The following is a 24,864-nucleotide window of genomic DNA, read 5'->3' as shown; positions in this document are numbered from 1 at the left end:
AAGTTATTCGTTCACGGATAGCTCGCTATTACGCCGGCTATTAGTACCTGGTGCAGCCTACAGTATGCATTGAGCTGCGGTGATGAGAGACATTGTTCTGGACAAATCCAGATGTGTTCTCACAATAGCGCCTGATAAGGAGTGTATTTTCAGTATGTGAATAACTGAACGAGATTACACCCATTCAATTGTGTTTTAAAATATAACTTATTTGACCAACCATGAGTGAAATTCATAAACCTCTGTCATAAGTATGTCGTCACCTCTCATTTTATCAATTGTAGACTAACCAGCCCAGTCGCTATATGAGGAACACTCAACTTCTCCAGAGAACAGGTTTGAGCGTTCTTCAGCTACCCAGGTGCGAGCATAATACTTGTTACCCGTTCTAGACGGTAAAAACTGTGAACCACATTAGATCAAACAGGCGCCACGGGCAACACACACCGCGGTCACTTTGTAACGAAGTGAAGTTGAAGTGGCAACAAGTTAACTTACCAAAGTTTGTTCATACTGTAGCGCGCGCTGATCGTCGCCGTCCATGGCTGCGTTGTGTGGCTCGCGCTACCAGCAGAAGTGCCAGAGAGACTGGGTGAGGAATTATTTTGAGGTTGCAGTGAGACACAAGTGCTCTCTCTTGTTTGCGCGTGATTAGAACATGGGGCTAATTAATGTGTCATGAAGTTGATGACATTCACGAGATTAACTCAAAAGTGCTGCATAACAGAGTTCCTTGATTTTATATCCCCAAATCTCTTCCAGGATCCACACAGAGGCGGGACTTGGTGGCTTGGACGAGACACCCCTTTAGCTCGTTCAAATGGTACAGTCTGTTCTCGAGTTTTTCGAACAGTGAAAGTTCAGGATTTCGCTGAATGTTAGCTAAATATTTTAAATGCTTGCTTGCACCTTGATGTTTTGTCAGTCAAATATATCGTTGAAAGATAGTTTATTATTTTGTTCTTCTATCTACGCTGTTCTGAAATGTTTAGATATTGGTGTGTCTGTGTTGAAAGGTGTTTTATTTTCAAGCTGTCGTGATTACTATTCAGTGGAGTCACGGGTAACCTGGATCCGTGCAGTGTCTGAAAGTGGGCGTGTCAAAAGATGTAGGCGGATCAATAGTAGTGGATGTACGGAAAGCGAATCAGCTAATTGGGCAGATTTGTTGCCACTCAAGACCGTTTTGCGTGGCTGATTGGGGATGCAAGACGAGTCGATTGCTGACAACTGTTGTGTTTAAGCTAAGCCTAACCCTTTTCCTAACTTTAAACTAATTCTCCTAACTTGCCACGTTAGTTATCCTAATGTGCTACGCATTTAAGCTACACCTAACCTTAACCTCATTCTCCTAACCTGCCACGTTACTTATCCTAACCTGCTATGTTCATTCTCCTAACCTGCTACATTAGTTATCTTAACCTGCTATGTAAACATTAAGCTGACCCGTGGTTCACCTGGCTATGGCCGGTCTAACCAATAATGGAGCGCTGATGTTACACCCATCCAGAGTATGTGAGAGGAGTGAAGAGAGCGAGATTCCCAAAGGCTGTAGCTTCAGCCTTCTAGCCTGCTCCAATTTCACTCCAATAGCGCTTCAGTAGCGCTCACTTCACCAGCTCAGGGCATGCACAGCCCAGCGTGCATTTTCAGTATACTTGTGTGCTGCTATAGCCCCTTGAAACTGATAAAACAGACAGGTGCAAAATCAAGGTGACTTACAAAGATGAGGACCAAGGGAGGGAGTGCGGTGAGGTAGTGTCCACACAACTTAAGAATCATTGTGGAATCTGAAAAGACACATGGCGAAAGCATGATGGTGCACTTACTACATCCACACGCTAAAATAAAGGACTGAGGTGGGTAGCTAATTGTGTCATTGTAGCAAAGTATTTTAACAAAAAATCTGATATCTTAAAAGTGTACTTAATTTTTGTTCTATTATCTATACCAGTGGTTCCCAAACTTTTTATAGTTCCGTATCCATTCAAACATTCCATCTCCAGCTGCGTACCCCCTCTAGCACCAGGGTCAGCACACTCTCAAATGTTTTTTTGCCATCATTGTCAGCCTGCCACACACACTATACGATACATTTATTAAACATAAGAATGAGTGTGAGTTTTTGTCACAACCCGGCTCGTGGGAAGTGACAAAGAGCTCTTATAGGACAAGGGCACAAATAATAATATGATAATAATCAATAATTTTGCTCTTTATTTAACCATCTTGTTGCAATTTCGATGAGGCTCTCTTGTTCAGATATCGGTAAGTGTACTGGAGGCAGGGCATGAAAGGGATAACGAATCCAGTTGTTTGTGTCGTCCGTTTCAGGAAAGTACCTGCGTAATTGCGCACCCAACTCACTCAAGTGATTCGCTATATCACATTTGACATTGTCCATAAGCTTGAGTTCATTTGCAGACAAAAAAAATCATACAATGATGGAAAGACCTGTGTGTTGTCCTTGTTAATGCAGACAGAGAAGAGCTCCAACTTCTTAATCATAGCCTCAATTTTGTCCCGCACATTGAATATAGTTGCGGAGAGTCCCTGTAATCCTAGATTCAGATCATTCAGGAGAGAAAAAACATCACCCAGATAGGCCAGTCGTGTGAGGAACTTGTCATCATGCAAGCGGTCAGACAAGTGAAAATTATGGTCAGTAAAGAACACTTTAAGCTCGTCTCTCAATTTAAAAAAAAGTGTCAATACTTTGCCCCTTGATAACCAACACACTTCTGTGTGTTGTAAAAGTGTTACGTGGTCGCTGCCCATATCATTGCGTAGTGCAGAAAATACACGATGGTTCAGGGGCCTTGCTTTAACAAAGTTAACAATTTTCACTGTAGTGTCCAAAACGTCTTTAAAGCTGTCAGGCATTCCCTTCGCAGTGTACCCTGTGGATGCTGCAGTGTACCCAAGTGGCGTCTGGAGCAACTGCTTGCACGTGCATTACCACTCCACTGTCTTCCTGTCATGGCTTTTGCGCCATCAGTACAGACACCAAACACATCTTGACCACCAAAGTTCATTTGATGTCACAAAGCTGTCCAGTACTTTAAAAGTATTATCTCCTGTTGTCCTGGTTTCCAGAAGAGGATGTCTTCCTTAATTGACGCCCCATAAAAGTAACGGACATATACCAGGAGATGTGCCAGGCCCGCCATGTCTGTATGCGAAGCAGTAATTGTTTCAAAACATCTCCTGCCATGTCACTGATGCGTCGTGAAGCAGTGTTGTTTGATGAAGAAATTGTCTGTATAGTTTTTTTGACCTTTTCCCCCAGTATTGCCCCAGTCATATCCGCAGCAGCAGGAAGAATTAAGTCCTCCACAGTAGTATGGGGCTTGCCTGTCCTAGCCACTCGGTAGCTCACCATATAAGACGCTTCTAGCCCCATCTTATTAATGGTCTCTGTTGCTTTTATATATGTGTTACTACTCGAAAGTCGTCTTAATTCTCGCTCAAAAAACTCCCGTGGCTTATTTTTCAAATTGGCATTTTATGATTCTAAATGTCTGCGCAAGAGTGAAGTTTTCATCGAGTTGTGAGATAGTACTTTGCACATATAACACACTGTGGCTGAGGAAAGGCACAAGTGAACCCCAAATCAATGTAGATCTAGTCATATTTGCGCCTCTTCGGTGGTCCAACGTCCCTGTCTGTTGTTCAGTGCTTTCCCGGATAAGGGGACAGTAGCTCCTTGGCTGCATCAGATTCACAACTGTCAGTGTCCATGCTAGCAGGGCTAACAACAAATGTAGAAGGTGTTGTACTGCTGGTAGTAGCAGTACTACCAGTAGAGCTGGTATGTGTCTCTATGGACGCGGGTCTTACTTTTTTTTAACCATTCATCAATTTTCGAGCTATCAGAATGAGCAGCAGCTATTTTTGGCTCCATACGGACCATTAGTGGAATTCCTGCAAGAGAGTAACGGTTAATGTGATTGGCTGTTAATTATTTGACTAGGCTACCTGTATTTGACATTGTGTTGTTATTTCTTCTAACCCCCCCCCCCCCCAAAAAAAGATATAGATGTACTATTGTAAAGTGGTTGTTCCACTGGATATCATAAGGTGAATGCACCAATTTGTAAGTCGCTCTGGATAAGAGCGTCTGCTAAATGATGTAAATGTAAAATGTAAATTTCGCTGAACACTAGATGGTTTAATTTGATTTTTGGCAGTGAAACGAGGCTACTCAGGCGAGAGAAAAAAACTTGCCCAAATGTATAGCCCCGTTGGAAAATATAAATGGTCTGTTTGAAAATGTGGAGAAAATATATATATACAGTTGAAGTCGGAAGTTTACATAGACTTAGGTTGGAGTCATTAACTTCTATGGGCTACGTGGGATGCTAGCAACTTACAAAAATACTCATCATAAACGTTGATAAAATTTACAACAGTTATTGAAATAATTATAGATATACTTCTCCTTAATGCAACCGCTGTGTCAGATTTTAAAATAGCTTTACGGAGAAAGCACATTTTTCAATATTCTGAGTACATAGCTCAGCCATCAAAGCAAGCTATACAGATCCCCGCCAAGTTCTGGGGTCAACTAAACTCAGAATTAGTATTATAAATATTCTCTTACCTTTGCTGATCTTCGTCAGAATGCACTCCCAGGACTCCTACTTCCACAAGAAATGTTATTTTTGTTCGAAATACTCCATATTTATGTCCAAATACCTTCGTTTTGTTCGTGCGTTCAGATCACTATCCAAAGGCATAACGCGCGAGCGTAAATCCAGACACGAAAAGTCAAATAGTTCCATTACCGTTCGTAGAAACATGTCAAACGTTGTTTACAATCAATCCTGAGGGTCTTTTTTAACATAAAACGTCGATAATATTCCAACCGGACAATAGCGTATTCATTACAGAGGAAAAAGAAGGAGCGGCGCGCAAAACGTGCCCGCGCAGTAAACAACTCACTGGTCCCAGGCAGTCCACTCATTGACTGAGCTCCTATTTTCTGCCCAGTAACAGGAGAAGGATGAAACATGTTTCTAAAGGCTGTTGACAGCCAATGGAAGCCTTAGGAAGTGCAACATGACCCCACAGACACTGTAGTTTCGATAGGGATTCAAAAGAAGAACTACAATTCTCAGATTTCCCACTTCCTTGTTGGATTTTTCTCAGGTTTTTGCCTGCCAAATGAGTTCTGTTATACTCACAGGCATCATTCAAACAGTTTTAGAAACTTCTGAGTGTTTTCTATCCAAATGTACTAATAATATGCAAATGTTTGACTCTGGGCCCGAGTATTAGGCAGTTTAATCTGGGCGCGCTTTTCATCCGAAAATGAAAATACTGCCCCCTATACTTTAAAAAGTTAAAACTCATTTTTCAACCACTCCACAAATTTCTTGTTAACAAACTATAATTTTGGCAAGTCGGTTAGGACATCTACTTTGTGCATGACACAAATAATTTGTCCAACAATTGTTTACAGACAGATTATTTCACTTATAATTCACTGTATCACAATTCCAGTGGGTCAGAAGTTTACATACACTAAGTTGACTGTGCCTTTAAATAGCTTTGAAAATTCCAGAAAATGAAGTCATGCCTTTAGAAGCTTCTGATAGGCTAATTGACATAATTTGAGTCAATTGGAGGTGTACCTGTGGATGTATTTCAAGGCCTACCTTCAAAATCAGTGCCTCTTTGCTTGACATCATGGGAAAATCAAAATAAATCAGCCAAGACCTCAGAAAAACAATTGTAGACCTCCACAAGTCTGGTTCATCCTTGGGAGCAATTTCTAATTACCATGTTCATCTGTACAAACAATAGTACGCAAGTATAAACACCATGGGACCACGCAGCCATCATACCGCTCAGGAAGGAGACGCGTTCTGTCTCCTAGAGATTAACGTACTTTGATGCGAAAAGTGCAAATCAATCCCAGAACAACAGCAAAGGACCTTGTGAAGATGCTGGAGGAAACAGGTACAAAAGTATCTATATCCACAGGAAAACGAGTCCTATATCGACATAACCTGAAAGGCCGCCCAGCAAGTAAGAAGCCACTGCTCCAAAACCGCCATAAAAAAGCCAGACTACGGTTTGCAACTGCACATGGGGACAAAGATTGTACTTTTTGGAGACATGTACTCTGGTCTGATGAAACAAAAATAGAACTGTTTGGCCATAATGACCATCGTTATGTTTGGAGGACAAAGGGGGAGGCTTGCAAGCCGAGGAACACCATCCCAACAGTGAAGCACGTGGGTTGCAGCATCATGTTGTGGGGTTGCTTTGCTGCAGGAGGGACTGGTGCACTCCACAAAATGGATGGCATCATGAGGAGGAAAATTATGTGGATATATTGAAGCAACATCTCAAGACATCAGACAGGAAGTTAAAGCTTGGTCGCAAATGGGTCTTCCAAATGAACAATGACCCCAAGCATACTTCCAAAGTTGTGGCAAAATGGCTTAAGGACAACAAAGTCAAGGTATTGGAGAGGCTATCACAATAGCCCTGACCTCAATCCTGTAGAAAATGTGTGGGTAGAACTGAAAATGTGTGTGCGAGCAAGGAGGCCTACAAACCTGACTCAGTTACACCAGCTCTGTCAGGAGGAATGGGACAAAATTCACCCAGCTTATTGTGGGAAGATTGTGGGAGGCTACCCGAAACGTTTGACCCAAGTTCAACATTTTAAAGGCAATGCTACCAAATACTAATTGAGTGTATGTAAACTTCTGACCCACTGGGAATGTGATGAAAGAAATAAAAGCTGAAATAAATCAATTATTCTCTGCTATTATTCGGACATTTCATATTCTTAAAATAAAGTGGTGATCCTAACTGACCTAAGACAGGGAATTTTACTAGGATTAAATGTCAGGAATTGTGAAAAACTGAGTTTAAATGTATTTGGCTGAGGTGTATGTAAACTTCCGATTTCAACTGTGTGTGTATATATATACTGCTCAAAAAAATAAAGGGAACACTTAAACAACACATCCTAGATCTGAATGAAAGAAATAATCTTATTAAATACTTTTTTCTTTACATAGTTGAATGTGCTGACAACAAAATCACACAAAAATAATCAATGGAAATCCAATTTATCAACCCATGGAGGTCTGGATTTAGAGTCACACTCAAAATTAAAGTGGAAAACCACACTACAAGCTGATCCAACTTTGATGTAATGTCCTTAAAACAAGTCAAAATGAGGCACAGTAGTGTGTGTGGCCTCCACGTGCCTGTATGACCTCCCTACAATGCCTGGGTATGCTCCTGATGAGGTGGCGGATGGTCTCCTGGGGGATCTCCTCCCAGACCTGGACTAAAGCATCCGCCAACTCCTGGACAGTCTGTGGTGCAACGTGGCGTTGGTGGATGGAGCGAGACATGATGTCCCAGATGTGCTCAATTGGATTCAGGTCTAGGGAACGGGCGGGCCAGTCCATAGCATCAATGCCTTCCTCTTGTAGGAACTGCTGACACACTCCAGCCACATGAGGTCTAGCATTGTCTTGCATTAGGAGGAACCCAGGGCCAACCACACCAGCATATGGTCTCACAAGGGGTCTGAGGATCTTATCTCGGTACCTAATGGCAGTCAGGCTACCTCTGGCGAGCACACTGTGCGGCCCCCCAAAGAAATGCCACCCCACACCATGACTGACCCACCGCCAAACCGGTCATGCTGGAGGATGTTGCAGGCAGCAGAACGTTCTCCACGGCGTCTCCAGACTCTGTCACGTCTGTCATGTGCTCAGTGTGAACCTGCTTTCATCTGTGAAGAGCACAGAGCGCCAGTGGCGAATTTGCCAATCTTGGTGTTCTCTGGCAAATGCCAAACGTCCTGCACGGTGTTGGGCTGTAAGCACAACCCCCACCTGTGGACGTCGGGCCCTCATACCACCCTCATGGAGTCTGTTTCTGACCGTTTGAGCAGACACATGCACATTTGTGGCCTGCTGGAGGTTTTTGCAGGGCTCTGGCAGTGCTTCTCCTGCTCCTCCTTGCACAAAGGCGGAGGTAGCGGTCCTGCTGCTGGGTTGTTGCCCTCCTACGGCCTCCTCCACGTCTCCTGATGTACTGGCCTGTCTCCTGGTAGCGCCTCCATGCTCTGGACACTACGCTGACAGACACAGCAAACCTTCTTGCCACAGCTCGTATTAATGTGCCATCCTGGATGAGCCGCACTACCTGAGCCACTTGTGTGGGTTGTAGACTTCGTCTCAAAAGTGGCCAAAACATCAGCCAGGAAGCATAGGAACTGAGAAGTGGTCTGTGGTCCCCACCTGCAGAACCACTCCTTTATTGGGGGTGTCTTGCTAATTGCCTATAATTTCCTCCTGTTGTCTATTCCATTTGCACAACAGCATGCGAAATGTATTGTCAATCAGTGTTGCTTCCTAAGTGGACAGTTTGATTTCACAGAAGTGTGATTGACTTTGTTGTTTAAGTGTTCCCTTTATTTTTTTGAGCAGTGTATATACAGTGAGGGAAAAAAGTATGTGATCCCCTGCTGATTTTGTATGTTTTCCCACTGACAAAGAAATGATCAGTCTGTATTTTTAATGGTAGGTTTAATTGAACAGTGAGAGACAGAATAACAAGAAAAAAATCCAGAAAAACCAATGTCAAAAATGTTATGAAAGGATTTGCATTTTAATGAGGGAAATAAGTATTTGACCCCTCTGCAAAACATGACTTAGTACTTGGTGACAAAACTCTTGTTGGCAATCACAGAGGTCAGACGTTTCTTGTAGTTGGCCACCAGGTTTGCACACATCTCAGGAGGGATTTTGTCCCACTCCTCTTTGCAGATCTTCTCCAAGTCATTAAGGTTTCGAGGCTGACGTTTGGCAACTCGAACCTTCAGCTCCCTCCACAGATTTTCTATGGGATTAAGGTCTGGAGACTGGCTAGGCCACTCCAGGACCTTAATGTGCTTCTTCTTGAGCCACTCCTTTGTTGCCTTGGCCGTGTGTTTTGGGTCATTGTCATGCTGGAATACCCATCCACGACCCATTTTCAATGCCCTGGCTGAGGGAAGGAGGTTCTCACCCAAGATTTGATGGTACATGGCCCCGTCCATCTTTCCTTTTGATGCGGTGAAGTTGTCCTGTCCCCTTAGCAGAAAAACATCCCCAAAGCATAATGTTTCCACCTCTATGTTTGACAGTGGGGATGGTGTTCTTGGGGTCATAGGCAGCATTCCTCCTCCTCCAAACACGGCGAGTTGAGTTGATGCCAAAGAGCTCCATTTTGGTCTCATCTGACCACAACATTTTCACCCAGTTGTCCTCTGAATTATTTAGATGTTCATTGGCAAACTTCAGATGGGCATATATATGTGCTTTCTTGAGCAGGGGGACCTTGCGCGCGCTGCAGGATTTCAGTCCTTCATGGCATAGTGTGTTACCAATTGTTTTCTTGGTGACTATGGTCCCAGCTGCCTTGAGATCATTGACAAGATCCTTCTGTGTAGTTCTGGGCTGATTCCTCACCGTTCTCATGATCATTGCAACTCCACGAGGTGAGATATTGCATGGAGCCCCAGGCCCAGGGAGAGTGACAGTTCTTTTGTGTTTCTTCCATTTGCGAATAATCGCACCAACTGTTGTCACCTTCTCACCAGGCTGCTTGGCGATGGTCTTGTTGCCCATACCAGCCTTGTGTAGGTCTACAATCTTGTCCGTGACATCCTTGGAGAGCTCTTTGGTCTTGGCTATGGCGGAGAGTTTGGAATCTGATTGATTGATTGATTGATTGCTTCTGTGGACAGGTGTCTTTTATACAGGTAACAAACTGAGATTAGGAGCACTCCCTTCTAGAGTGTGCTCCTAATCTCAGCTCGTTACCTGTATAAAAGACACCTGGGAGCCAGAAATCTTTCTGATTGAGAGGGGGGTCAAACTTATTTCCCTCATTAAAATACAAATCAATTCAAAACATTTTTGACATGCATTTTTCTGGATTTTTTTGTTGTTATTCTGTCTCTCACTGTTCAAATAAACCTACCATTAAAATTATAGACTGATCATTTCTTTGTCAGTGGGCAAACGTACAAAATCAGCAGGGGATCAAATACTTTTCCCCCTCACTGTGTAATATATATATATATATATATATAATATATATATTTTTGTGTCAATCACATTTTATTTGCCGTACCCCTACCCTAGTTTGGGAATACCTGATCTATACAAAAGGACTTAGTTGACTTTGGCCCAATAGGACTGGCATATTCCAACTTTCAAGGAGATTTCCATTTGGGTTATTTTGCCTAAAATCCTTTAGGCCTCCCTAATAGAAGAAGAAAAAACAACTCTGCATCCCTGCCCAGCCTTGTCAAGAGTGGCCAAAAGGGTGTTTATCATCCCCCATGACTGTGTAAGTGCAGAGAGGATATTGTCTGCTGCTTGCCTGCTCTCTAGGCACAGACTCGGGCCTAACTTGTTTCTAAAAATGAATTCAAAGGCACTGTAGACTGAGCTGAACAAGAAATGTTTTGTTTAATTTGTAGGCTATTTAATGCTTAGTAAGTCACATCCTGCAGTATATACGCAATTTATAGACTATAATGATTTAATACAACTAAATGTTGCTAAAATGCTGAGCGCTTAATTAACCTGACTCCCTACCAGCCTTGAGTGTCACACTCACAAATGCTTTACAATGTATTTAATTGTAGGCTATAGCCTTGAAATAATATAGTCTAAATAATAATTTTTTTCTTTCTGGCTCCTGACCTATTTCGAGTGTTTATATGCTGTTTAATATGACATGTAGCCTATTTGAAATGAGCTCTTCTTACATTCACCTTTTCATGTTTCATACCTTAATGTTTAGATAAAACAAATATGTAAGAATACTTTTCAGTGTTTATAATGTGTGTCATTGGATGGACAGGTGATTCCACAAAAATGTTTATAATATTTAAATTGGGAACACAAGCCAGACAGACTGTCACGTCCTGACCAGTAAAGGGGTTATTTGTTCTTATAGTTTGGTCAGGACGTGGCAGGGGGTATTTGTTTTATGTGGTTCAGGGTGTGTTTGTGTATGTGTTCATGTAGAGGGGGTAATTGGTTTATATGGTTCGGGGTGGTTGTGTATGTAGAGGGGTATTTGATTTATGTATTCCGGGGTTTTGGGTTATCGTTCTATGTTAGTTTATTTCTATGTTCTGTCTAGGCGTTTGTATTTCTATGTTTTGGTAATGGGGATTGGGGCCTTCAATTGGAGGCAGCTGTATATCGTTGCCTCTGATTGAAGGTCCTATATTTAGGAGTGTGTTTGTTTTGGGAATTGTGGGAGATTGTTTCTGGTTTTGCTGTATGCCTGACGAGACTGTCTTGTTCGGTTGTTTTTTGTATACGTTGTTTGTGTTTTTCCTTCTTCACTAAATAAAAAGAAGATGAGTATACATTTTCCCGCTGCGTTTTGGTCTACACCCTACGACACAGACAACAATCAACATCCTGGAATTTGACTCAGTTATTCAGGAGTCCAATGTTATGTGGAAAGCTCTTTTGAAATGTTACTGCCACCATAATCCTAAATCCTGAATCCATTCATCCATTCATAGCCTACAGGACTTTTTACATATATGGACACCCAAATGTAAATGCTAAGAGCATAGCAAATATGAGATGGGTATACATTGGCATGGTATCAATTGAAGGAGAAGACACCTGATTGGTGGAGTTCTGCAGAGATGGCTGTCCTTCTGGAAGGTTCTCCCATCTCCACAGAGGAACTCTGGAGCTTGTGTCAGCTCCCCGATCAAGGCCCTTCTCTCCCCATTGGTCAGTTTGGATTACTCAGTTTGGCCGGGGGAGGCCAGCTCTATAAGAGTCTTGGTGGTTCCAAACTTCTTCCATTTAAGAATGATGTTGGCCACTGTGTTCTTGGGGACCTTCAATGCTGAAGAAAGTATTCAGACCCATTCACTTTTTTTTGACAGAGCTCCAGAGTTTTTCCTCTGTGGAGATGGGAGAACCTTGCAGAAGGACAACCATCTCTGCAGCACTCCACCAATCAGGCCTTTATGGTAGAGTGGCCAGACGGAAGCCACTCCTCAGTAAAATGCACATGACAGCCTGCTTGGTTTGCCAAAAGGCACCGAAAGGACTCTCATACCATGAGAAACAAGATTCTCTGGTCTGATGAAACCGAGATTAAACTCTTTGGCCTGAATGCCAAGCATCACCTCTGGAGGAAACTTGGCTCCATCCCTACGGTGAAGCTTGGTGGCAGCATCATGCTGTGGGGAAGTTTTTCTGTGGCAGGGACTAGGAGACTGGTCAGGATCGAGGGAAAGATGGACGGAGCAAAGTACAGAGAGATCCATGATGAAAACCTGCTCCCGAGCGCCCAGGACCTCAGAATGGGGCCAAGGTTCACCTTCCAACAGGACAACGACCCTAAGCACACAGCCAAGACAACGCAGGAGTGGCTTCAGGACAAGTCTCTTGAGTGGCCCAACGAGAGCCTGGACTTGAAACCAATCAAACATCTCTGGAGAGACTTGAAAATAGCTGTGCAGCGACACTCCCCATCCAACCTGACAGAGCTTGAGAGGATCTGCAGAGAAGAATGGGAGAAACTCCCCAAATACAGGTGTGCCAAGCTTGTAGCGTCATACCCAAGAAGATACAAGGCTGTAATCGCTGCCACAGGTGCTTCAACAAAGTACTGAGTAAAGGGTTTGAATACTTATGTAAATGTTATATTTCTGTTTTTGATTTTTAATACATTTGCAAACCATTTAAAAAAGCGGGTTTTGCTTTGTCATTATGGAGTATTGTGTAGAGGAGAAAAAAACAATTTTATCCATTTTAGAATGTTGTAACGTAACAAAATGTGGAAAAAGTCTGAGCACTTTCAGAATGCACTGTACATACCCCATCCAGAAGCCATGGATTACAGGCAAGATTCTCACTCAACTAAAGGCTAGAGCTGCCGCTTTCAAGGAGCGAGACACTAATCCGGACACTTATTAGAAATCCTGCAACAACCTCTGACGAGCCATCAAACAGGTAAAGCATCAATACAGGACTAGGATTGAATCTTACCATGCCGGCTCTGATGCTTGACAGATGTGGGAGGACTTGCAAACTATCACGAATGACAAAGGGTAACCCAGCCGCAAGCTGCCCAGCGAAGCAAGTTTATCAGACGAGTTAAATGCCTTCTATGCTTGCTTCAAGGCAAGCAACAATGAACCATGCATGAGATTATCAGCCGTTCCGGACGTCTGTGTGATCTCATTCTTCGTAGCCATTGTGATTAAGACCTTTTAAACAGGTTAACATTCGCAAGGCAGTGGGGCCAGACGGAATACCACGACGCGTACTCAGAGCATGCGCTGACCAGCTGGCAACTGTCTTCACTGACATTTTCAACCTACCCCTGATACCAACTTGTTTAAAGCAGACCACCATAGTCCCCATCTCCAAGAACGCCAAGGCAACCTGCCTAAATGACTATCGCCCCTAAGCACTCACATCTATAGCCATGAAATGTTTTGAAAGGCTGGTCTTGGGTCACATCAACACCATCATCTCAGACACCCTGGACCCACTCCAATTCGCATACTGCCCCAACAGATCCACAGGTGACGCAATCTCTATTGTACTCCACACTGCCCTCACCCATCTGGACAAAATTAATACCTATGTAAGAATGTTGTTCATTGACTACAGCTCAGCATTCAACACCATAATCCCCTTCAACTTCATAACCAAGCTCAGGACCGTGGGATTGAACACCTCCCTCTGCAACTGGATCCTGGACTTCCTGACGGGCCGCCCCCAGGCGGTGAAGGTAGGTAACATATCTGCCATTACTGACCATCACCAAGCAGTGTCAGAGAAAGGCCCAAAGAAACGATAAAAGACTCCAGCCACCAAAGCCATAGACTGTTTTCTCTGTTACAGCACAACAAGTGGTATCAGTGTACCAAGTCTGGAACCAACAGGACCCTGAACAGCTTCTACCCCCAAGCCATGAGACCGCAAATCAAGACTGCTAAATAGCTAATCAATTGGCTACCTGCTGCTGCTACTATCTATCCTGTTGCCTAGTCACTTTAACCCTGCCTACAGTATATGTACATTGTCTTCAGAAAGTATTTACACCCCTTGACCTTTTCACATTTTGTTGTATTACTGCCTGAATTAAAAATGTATTAAATTGAGATTTTGTGTCACTGGCCTGTTACACAATATCCCACAATGTCAAAGTGGGATTATGTTTAGAGGAATGTTTACAAATTAATTAAAAAGGAAAATATGAAATGTGTTGAGTCAATACATATTCAACCCCTTTGTTATGGCAATCCTAAATAGGTTCAGGAGTAAATATTTGCTTAACAAGTCACATAAGTTGCGATAAGAGTGTTTAAAATGATTTTTGAATGACTACCTCGTCTCTGTACCCCACACATACAATTATCTGTTGAGAAGTGAATTTCAAACACAGATTCAACCACAAAGACCAGAAATGTGTTCCAATGCCTCGTAAATAAGGGCACCTATTGGTAGATGCGGGAAAAAAAGCAGACACTGAATATCCCTTTGATCTTGGGGAAGTTATTAATTACACTTTGGATGGCGTATCAATCCTAACTCAGTTGCCGGAGAGGAAGAAAACCACTCAGGGATTTCACCATGAGGCCAATGGTGACTTTAAAACAGTTACAGAGTTTAGTGGCTGTGATAGGAGAAAACTGAAGATAGATCAACAACATTGTAGTTACGCCACAATAATAGCCTAAATGACAGAGTGAAAAGAAGGAAGCCGATACAGAATACAAATGCTCCAAAACATGCAAGCTGTTTATAATAAGGCACTAAGGCTTTCGACTCTGTCAATCACCACATTCTTATCGTCAGACTCAACAGAATTGGTTTCTCAAATGATTGCCTGCCTGGTTCACCAACTACTTCTCTGACAGAGTTCAGTGTGTCAAATCGGAGGGCCGGTTGTCCGTACCTCTGGCAGTCTCTATGGGGTGCCACAGGGTTCAATTCTCGGGCCGACTCTCTTCTCTGTATACATCAATGATGTCACTCTTGCAGCTGGTGATTCTCTGATCCACCTCTACGCAGACGACACCATTCTGTATACATCTGGCCCTTCTTTGGACACTGTGTTAACTAACCTCCAGACGAGCTTCAATGCCATACAACTCTACTTCCGTGGCCTCCAACTACTCTTAAATGCAAGTGAAACTAAATGCATGCTCTTCAACCAATCGCTGCCCACACCTGCCCGCCTGCCCAGCATCACTACTCTGGACGGTTCTGACTTAGAATATGTGGACAACTACAAATACCTAGGTGTCTGGTTAGACTGTAAACTCTCCTTCCAGACTCACATTAAGCATCTCCAATCCAAAATTAAATCTAGAATCGGCTTCCTATTTCTCAACAAAGCATCCTTCACTCATGCTGCCAAACATACCCTCGTAAAACTGACCATCCTACCGATCCTCAACTTCAGCGATGTAATTTACAAAATAGCATCCAACACTCTACTCAACAAATTGGATGCAGTCTATCACAGTGCCATCCGTTTTGTCACCAAAGCCCCATATACTACCCACCACTGCGACCTGTACGCTCTCGTTGCCTGGTCCTTGCTTCATACTTGTCGCCAAACCCACTGGCTCCAGGTCATCTACAAGTCTGTTAGGTAAAGCCCTGCCTTATCTCAGCTCACTGGTCACCATAGCAGCACCCACCCGTAGCACGCGCTCCAGCAGGTATATCTCTCTGGTCACCCCCAAAGCCAATTCTTCCTTTGGCCGCCTTTCCTTCCAGTTCTCTGCTGCCAATGACTGGAACGAACTGCAAAAATCACTGAAGCTGGAGACTCATATCTCCCTCACTAGCTTTAAGCACCAGCTGTCAGAGCAGCTCACAGATCACTGCACCTGTACATAGCCCATCTGTAAATAGCCCATCCAACTACCTCCTCCCCATACTGTATTTATTTATCTTGCTCCTTTGCACCCCAGTATCTCTACTTGCACATTCATCTTCTGCACATCTACCATTCCAGTGATTAATTGCTATATTGTAATTACTTCGCCTCCATGGCCTATTTATGCCTTACCTCTCTTATCCTACCTCGTTTGCACATGCTGTATAGTCTTTTTCTATTGTATTATTGACTGTATGTCTGTTCATTCCATGTGTAACTCTGTGTTGTTGTTTGTGTCGAACTGCTTTGCTTTATCTTGGCCAGGTCACAGTTGCAAATGACAACGTCTTCTCAGCTAGCCTACCTGGTTAAATAAAGGTTAAATAAAAATAAAATAAAAAGTAAAACTGCAAAGAAATGTAATTTACACTGAGTACACCAAACATTAGGAACACCTTCCTAATATTGTACAATCCAGGTTGCACCCTCCTTTGCCCTCAGACAGCCTCAATTCAATGGCATGGACTCTACAAGGTGTCGGAAGCATTCCACAGGGATGCTGGCCCATGTTGACTCCAATACTTCCCACAGTTGTGTCAAGTTGGCTGGATGTCCTTTGGGTGGTGGACCATTCTTGATACATATGGGAAACTGTTGAGGCTGAAAAACACAACAGCATTGCAGTTCTTGACACAAACCGGTGCACCTGGCACTTACTACCATACCTCTTTCAAAGGCACTTAAAATGTTTGTGCCTGGCTCCCAAGTGGGTGGACCTGTGCCCTCCCAGGCCTACCCATGGCTGTGCCCTTGCCCAGTCATGTGAAATCCATAGATTAGGAGGGCCTAATTTATTTATTTCCATGGACTGATTTCCTTATATGAACTGTAATCATTGAAATTGTTGCGTGTTGCATTTATATTTTTGTTCAGTATAAAACATGACACCACTATTACCTAGAAATGGGTTCTTGTTGATAGTGTGAGGGTGTGTGGGGAGAGTGTAACGTGTGTGTGTGTGTTTAACTGAATCATTTAATGTTGATTTCCAATGACTCATTCACTCCACCTACAAAGGTAGACTATAGCAAAATGCTCTAAAGAATGGGTCAATACCCTATGGTCACTATTCTGTATAGGTAAAAGCTCAACCAAACAGAGTGATTCATCATAAATTGCATTTGAGGAGTGCTTTTCCGTTAAATACATAAATCACAAAGCTCTTGATTGAACTATGGAGAGAGAATGGGGTTGAGGAGAGGTTGGTGCAATGACAAACATTAGTCTTTCATTTCCAAAGTATATTGTCACAGAGATCCAAATTACACAAACTATATTTTATGTATTAATAATAAATAAAATATATTATTGAATGATTGAATTCATCCAGTTGAGTGGGTCTTTGTTGAATGTTTTTGTAACTTTGACATGGAAAATCATTTATTTCCCCAAACTACTGAGCCTGTCTGCCTTTTAATCTAAACTCACTAAACTTCCTCCCCTTCAAAGGAAAACAAACTTGTGTAAAAGTTTAAACTTCTCTCAATTTGCCGTTTCTGAGTCAGATGGAGATGCCCTTGGACACCAGGGCTGGGGTCAATTCCATTGAAATTCCAGTCAATTCAGGAAGTAAACTGAAATTCTAATTCTGTTCAATACTTTTCAATATGGGCAATTTACAATTGTAATTTGGTTTTCTTTGCAAATTGACTGGAATTGAAATGGAATTGACACTGCCCCCAACCCTGTGGGACATTGATCAAAGGTCAGTTTTCTGATTTCCTCTTTATTAGTTAAGGGTCTGATTTGGGGACGGTAAGCTGATACTAGATCTGCACCTGGGGCAACACACTCTGTCACCATGATTTTTGGGAAATGTTTGCCAATTAAAGAACTCTGTAGAAGGGTGACTTGGCCAATCAGAGACAGTGGTTTTGAGCGTGCTCACTTGTGGTGGTGCCTGTACTGGCCTTGTCATCCCTGGTTCTTCCATTTTCCACTCCCGAATGCCAGACAGGTGGCAGACTAATTTCACTTTGTGGCTCCACCAATAACCATGCGCCCACCAAAACCGAACATCGCTCACGGCAACATTTACTATGTCTCCGTCTCCATCCTTATTTTATCCATTAGGTCTACTTCTTTCCCTCCCTGACCCATTCTCTCCGTATCTTTGCTTTTGTGTGTCCTGTCTCTGCTATCTAATCCAGTTCTCAAGTCATCTCTTCTGGCATTCTCTCTCTCTTCTCTCCTCCTCCTCAGCTCTATGTTTCTCTCTTTTGGCCTCTTGTGAGTCAGCCTAATTTATTCCCTTTTCTTCACTACCCCGCTCCTCCTCTGACTCCTCTGTCATATCTGTGTGTGTATGTGTCTGTGTGGTATGCTGGGATAAAAAATTATGTGGATGCTATTCAAAGCTTCATTCACACATACAGTACCAGTTAAAAGTTTGGACACACCTACTCATTCAAGGGTTTTTCATAATTTTTACTATTTTCTACATTGTAAAATACCAGTGAAGACATCAAAACTATGAAATAACACATATGGAATCATATACAGTAGTAGCTAAAAAAAGTGTTAAACAAATCAAAATGTATTTTAGATTCTTCAAAGTAGACACCCTTTGCTTTGATGATAGCTTTGCACACGCTTGGTATTCTCTCAACCAGATTCATGAGGTAGTCACCTGGAAAGCTTTACCAACAGTCTTGAAGGAGTTCCCACATATGCTGGGCACTTGTTGGCTGCTTTTCCTTCACTCTGCGGTCCAACTCATCGCAAACCATCTCAATTGGGTTGAGGTCTGGTGATTGTGGAGGCCAGGTCATCTGATGCAGCACTCCATCACTCTCCTTCTTGGTCAAATAGCCCTTACACAGCCTGGAGGTGTGTTGTGGGTCATTGTCCTGTTGAAAAACAAATGATAGTCCCACTAAGCGCAAACCAGATGGGATGGTGTATGGCTGCAGAATGCTCTGGTAGCCATGCTGGTTAAGTGTGCCTTGAATTCTAAATAAATCACAAACAGTGTCACCAGAAAAGCACCCCCACACCATCACCACCTCCTCAATGCTTCACAGTGGGAACTACACATGGAACCAAAAATCTCAAATTTGGACTCATCAGACCAAAGGACAGATTTCCACCGGTCCTATGTCCATTGCTCGTGTTTCTTGGCCCAAGTAAGTCTTTTCTCATTATTGGTGTCCTTTAGTAGTGGTTTCTTTGCAGCAAAATCAACCATGAAGGCCTGATTCACGCAGTCTCCTCTGAACAGTGTATTTTGAGATGTGTCTGTTACTTGAACTCTGTGAAGCATTTATTTGGGCTGCAATCTGAGGTGCAGTTAATTGCCAGTTTTTGAGGCTGTTAACTCTAACGAACATATCCTCTGCAGCAGAAGTAACTCTGGGTCTTCCTTTCCTGTGACGGTCCTCATGAGAGCCAGTTTCATCATAGCGCTTGACTGTCGTTTCTCTTTGCTTATTTGAGCTGTTCTTGCCATAATATTGACTTGGTCTTTTACCAAATAGGCTATCTTCTGTATGCCATCTCTACCTTGTCACAACACAACTGATTGGCTCAAACGCATTAAGAAGGAAAGAAATGTCACAAATTAACTTTTAACAAGGCACACCTATTAATTGAAATGCATTCCAGGTGACTAACTCATGGAGCTGGTTGAGAGAATGCCAAGAGTGTGCAAAGCTGTCATTAAGGCAAAAAGGGTGGCTACTTTGAAGAATCTCATATTTATTGATTAATTTAACACTTTTTTGGTTACTACATGATTCCATATGTGTTATTTCATAGTTTTGATGTCTTCACTATTATTCTACAATGTAGAAAATAGTGTAAAAATAAATAAAAACTCTTGAATGAGTAGGTGTGTCCAAACTTTTGATTGGTACTGTATATTCACTAGCAAAAAGTTGTATTCATTCACATGTACTCTTCCAGCTCGCACCACTGCCCTCTGTTGTTGCTTACATGCACATGCGCGCACACACACACACACACACACACACACACACACACACACACACACACACACACACACACACACACACACACACACACCCACACACACACACACACACACACACACACACACACACACACGACAGCTTAACAAAATATATCTCGTCTCATCTCTATTTCCGGCACATTGTTCAATCAGCAACTAACGTCTTTATTGTTGAGCTCACTCATTATCCTACAAGCAGCACACACACTCTCTCTTTCACCCACACCCTCTCTCTCTCCCCCCTCTCTTTCACACACACTCTCTCTTTCACCCACACCCTCTCTCTCTCCCCCCTCTCTTTCACACACACCCTCTCTCTCTCGTTCTCTCCCTCATACACATCACAGGTGGTCGTCCACCTGCCGTTCCCTCCTGTTTTCAGGTGTTGTTGCCATGGTTTCTCTCACGCACACAGTAACAGTTTGAGATTGTTATTTCGCTGTTGTTTTTGTTTTTTCCTTATGTGAGCAAGGTCAGATATCTTTAGGTCTCAAGCTGCAACAATAAAATATGCACCACTTTACAACATGGTCTTAACCCACACCTCTGAAGCATCCACCAGTCTAGTGATAGAAAAATACAAGGATTTTACTACATGCATTCCAATGTTATTCACTTTTGATCCTGCTGGAGAGCCACATGTTTGCAGGTGTTTGTTCCAGCCCAGCTCAAATACAACAAATTAGTTGAATTCCTGATTCAACAGTTAGTGTTAGGCTGGAACATCTGTCTGCACAACCTGCAGCTCGGTGTGTGTGTGTGTGCACGTGCATACCCAGCATGTGTCCAGTGTGTGTGTTGGAGTGACCTTGGCTAGGGGTACATGCTGCCTGCTCTCTCTGTTAGGAGTAAAAACATGCACTGATGAGCACGCTTCTCAGGAGAGAGAGCGAGAGAGCAAGAGATTTGGTGTCCAAACTTTTAAACTCCAGTATTATTTCCAACAAACTCCTGCGTGCTTTACAGGAAGTTTGTTCACATTCCTGAAGGAAGGTAGGCACCCTTTTTACTCATAAATCCTTCTGAGTAATGACTGTGGTTACTGAGGGTCTCCAATATACCACTGCAGAAACAAACCAACATGATGGAGCATATTGGAAACCAAGCATTTTAGGCCATAAACAAACTGATCTGGTGACAATCACTTCCCAAACATACTTATCCCTCATACTACATATTTTACATACATGGATTACCAACTGGGGTCATTTTGACCCCAAGAAGACACTAGAAACGTAATTCTTATCAGAACATCATTAGACGTGTAAATAATGTTATCTGAAATAAATAACCAAAACAGACTGTTATTTTAGCACAATTACTGTTATTTAGCTTATTCTGTAAAACAAAAATATTATTTTTTCCCTTCAATAATGTGCAGCTTCTTTCCAAAGTACAATCCACATTAGTACTAAAAAGCTAATTTACCATTATTTGATTTGAGTATAATTTAGTTAATACATTTGAAGTGAATATAAATTGACATATGTGGTAAAAACAACTGCCATTAAAGGAGCGGTACACCAAAATGTGAAATATTTGTAATTTTATTGACAAAAAGTGATTCATCCATTGATCCTAAGAGACAATGACCAAAAAAGGGCTAAGTTTTCTTTCTTTATTTACCCCACAGACGGCATTAGCATCACTAGGGTGCTTCAAAAAGCATGCCCAAATCCTCAAAGTCACTTCAAACCAGGATATAGCAACCCAAATACCATAACATGTTGCAGATATAAAATATTGGAGGATATTATAGTAATTCTGGTATTTATATAACATTTCTGTAAAATAAATCCAACATTTGGAAAATACAGAGAATGTATATTCAGAGTGTACCTTGTTTCTGTATTACAGTTCTACCAAGTATTCATACCACTGACAGACTTTTATGAGCTGTTTTTACTGCAACAAAGCATCATTTATATGTAAGGTAATATCGATTTTGTACATGGTCATACCTAGTTATAAGCAGTTATAACCATAGGCGAGTACATAGGGTATGCCATCTCTGCAGGTGATCTGTCTATCTGGTCAAAATCATTGATAAAGGTCCCTCTTCACCCTCTGGTGGTATGGATAACTTAATGTAATGTCTCCAGAGAAACCTAATTGATATAAAGTATATTTTTTAGATTTGCATTAGATGTATTACCTTTTAGAGAACACACACCAATTATACAGCTCTGGATGTAGATTCATTGGCAGATTCATTGGCAGACTTTATACACCATGGGCAGATTTTTATATGCACAAAAATAAGGTTATTTTGGTTTTGCACACAGCCATATAATATGTGGTAGGAGAGTACATGGGGAGCCATATCTCTGCAGATGAACTGTATATCTGGTCAAAATCACTGATACAGGTCCCCCTCCAGACTCTGGGGGTATGGGTAACTTATGTCTCCAGAGAAACCGGGATTTAAATAAACGTCCTATCTATCAACTTACTATAAGCAGATTTAGGTGTTTTTGGCTGGGGTAAAAATGACCCCAAAGGACTATAAAAAATGATAACGTCCATGTTGATACAGAAACACTAAACAATGATTTAGATTTATTAACAACAAGTTGATTGACAAAGTCATGACAATTGGAAGAATTATATAAATCAGCTTTGGACTATGATAAACCATATGCCTCTGGGGTCAAAATGATCCCAGTCGGTAGTGTGAGGGATAAAAAGTCCAGAGCAATAAAAGTGAAGAGGTCTCGGAGAGAGAAGTCAGCAGTTATTTAAAAAAAGAAGCCTCGTAAATGTAGCAGCCGCCGCCAGTGTCATTTCTTATCTAGTCTTTCAGTGCTCTTTCTCTCTCTCTCTTTCAAATCCCTCCACTTCTGTGAAGCGCAGTGCAGAATCAGAAGAGACCTTTCTGTTCTTGTCATCTCTATGGAGAGAGAAAAGCGAGTGATTACTGTGGACACTTTATCCCTCAGATGGTCATCTCTAAGCCTGAGTTGGAGCAGACAGACATACACTTCTAAAGAGTTCCTCTGAGGCTATTGGATAGTGATTCCTACATGTAATGCAGCTTTTTCTCTAGTGATTCCTACATGTAATGCAGCAATTTATCTAGTGATTCCTACATGTAATGCAGCTATTTATCTAGTGATTCCTACATGTAATGCAGCTATTTATCTAGTGATTCCTACATGTAATGCAGCTATTTCTCTAGTGATTCCTACATGTAATGTAGCTATTTATCTAGTTATTCCTACATGTAATGTAGCTATTTATCTAGTGATTCCTACATGTAATGTAGCTATTTATCTAGTGATTCCTACATGTAATGCAGCTATTTCTCTAGTGATTCCTACATGTAATGCAGCTATTTCTCTAGTGATTCCTACATGTAATATAGCTATTTAACTAGTGATTCCTACATGTAATGCAGCTATTTCTCTAGTGATTCCTACATGTAATGCAGCTATTTCTCTAGTGATTCCTACATGTAATGCAGCTATTTCTCTAGTGATTCCTACATGTAATGTCAGCTATTTATCTAGTGATTCCTACATGTAATGCTAGCTATTTCTCTAGTGATTCCTACATGTAATGTAGCTATTTATCTAGTGATTCCTACATGTAATGCAGCTATTTATCTAGTGATTCCTACATGTAATGCGGCTATTTATCTAGTGATTCCTACATGTAATGTAGCTATTTATCTAGTGATTCCTACATGTAATGTAGCTATTTATCTAGTGATTCCTACATGTAATGCAGCTATTTCTCTAGTGATTCCTACATGTAATGCAGCTATTTCTCTAGTGATTCCTACATGTAATGCAGCTATTTCTCTAGTGATTCCTACATGTAATGCAGCTATTTCTCTAGTGATTCCTACATGTAATGCAGCTATTTCTCTAGTGATTCCTACATGTAATGCAGCTATTTCTCTAGTGATTCCTACATGTAATGTAGCTATTTCTCTAGTGATTCCTACATGAAATATAGCTATTTATCTAGTTATTCCTACATGTAATGCGGCTATTTATCTAGTTATTCCTACATGTAATGCGGCTATTTATCTAGTTATTCCTACATGTAATGCGGCTATTTCTCTAGTGATTCCTACATGTAATGTGGCTATTTCTCTAGTGATTCCTACATGTAATGTAGCTATTTCTCTAGTGATTCCTACATGTAATGTAGCTATTTATCTAGTGATTCCTACATGTAATGCGGCTATTTATCTAGTGATTCCTACATGTAATGCGGCTATTTATCTAGTTATTCCTACATGTAATGCGGCTATTTATCTAGTGATTCCTACATGTAATGCTAGCTATTTCTCTAGTGATTCCTACATGTAATGTAGCTATTTCTCTAGTGATTCCTACATGTAATGTAGCTATTTATCTAGTGATTCCTACATGTAATGCAGCTATTTCTCTAGTGATTCCTACATGTAATGCAGCTATTTCTCTAGTGATTCCTACATGTAATGCAGCTATTTATCTAGTGATTCCTACATGTAATGCGGCTATTTATCTAGTGATTCCTACATGTAATGTAGCTATTTATCTAGTGATTCCTACATGTAATGCAGCTATTTCTCTAGTGATTCCTACATGTAATGTAGCTATTTATCTAGTGATTCCTACATGTAATGTAGCTATTTATCTAGTGATTCCTACATGTAATGCAGCTATTTATCTAGTGATTCCTACATGTAATGCGGCTATTTATCTAGTGATTCCTACATGTAATGTAGCTATTTATCTAGTGATTCCTACATGTAATGTAGCTATTTCTCTAGTGATTCCTACATGTAATGTAGCTATTTATCTAGTGATTCCTACATGTAATGCGGCTATTTATCTAGTGATTCCTACATGTAATGTAGCTATTTATCTAGTGATTCCTACATGTAATGCAGCTATTTATCTAGTGATTCCTACATGTAATGT

General features: G+C 41.6%; 1 protein-coding gene across 1 annotated transcript in view; it reads right to left on the bottom strand.

Annotated features, from left to right (window-relative positions):
- LOC106613120 (chloride channel protein 2) overlaps positions 1-1,047 on the bottom strand; it is a 204,303-nt gene extending 203,256 nt beyond the window's left edge. The window contains exon 1 of the mRNA XM_045724704.2: positions 499-1,047. Coding sequence (XP_045580660.2) covers positions 499-543 — 45 coding nt within the window. The 5' untranslated portion in view covers positions 544-1,047. The remainder of the gene's footprint in view (positions 1-498) is intronic.
- Between the last annotated feature and the right edge of the window lie 23,817 nt (positions 1,048-24,864).

Source organism: Salmo salar, chromosome 09 (genome assembly GCF_965601325.2).
Source record: "Salmo salar chromosome 09, fSalSal1, whole genome shotgun sequence".
NCBI classification, from domain to species: domain Eukaryota; kingdom Metazoa; phylum Chordata; class Actinopteri; order Salmoniformes; family Salmonidae; genus Salmo; species Salmo salar.
This window is presented reverse-complemented; position numbering and strand designations above follow the sequence as displayed.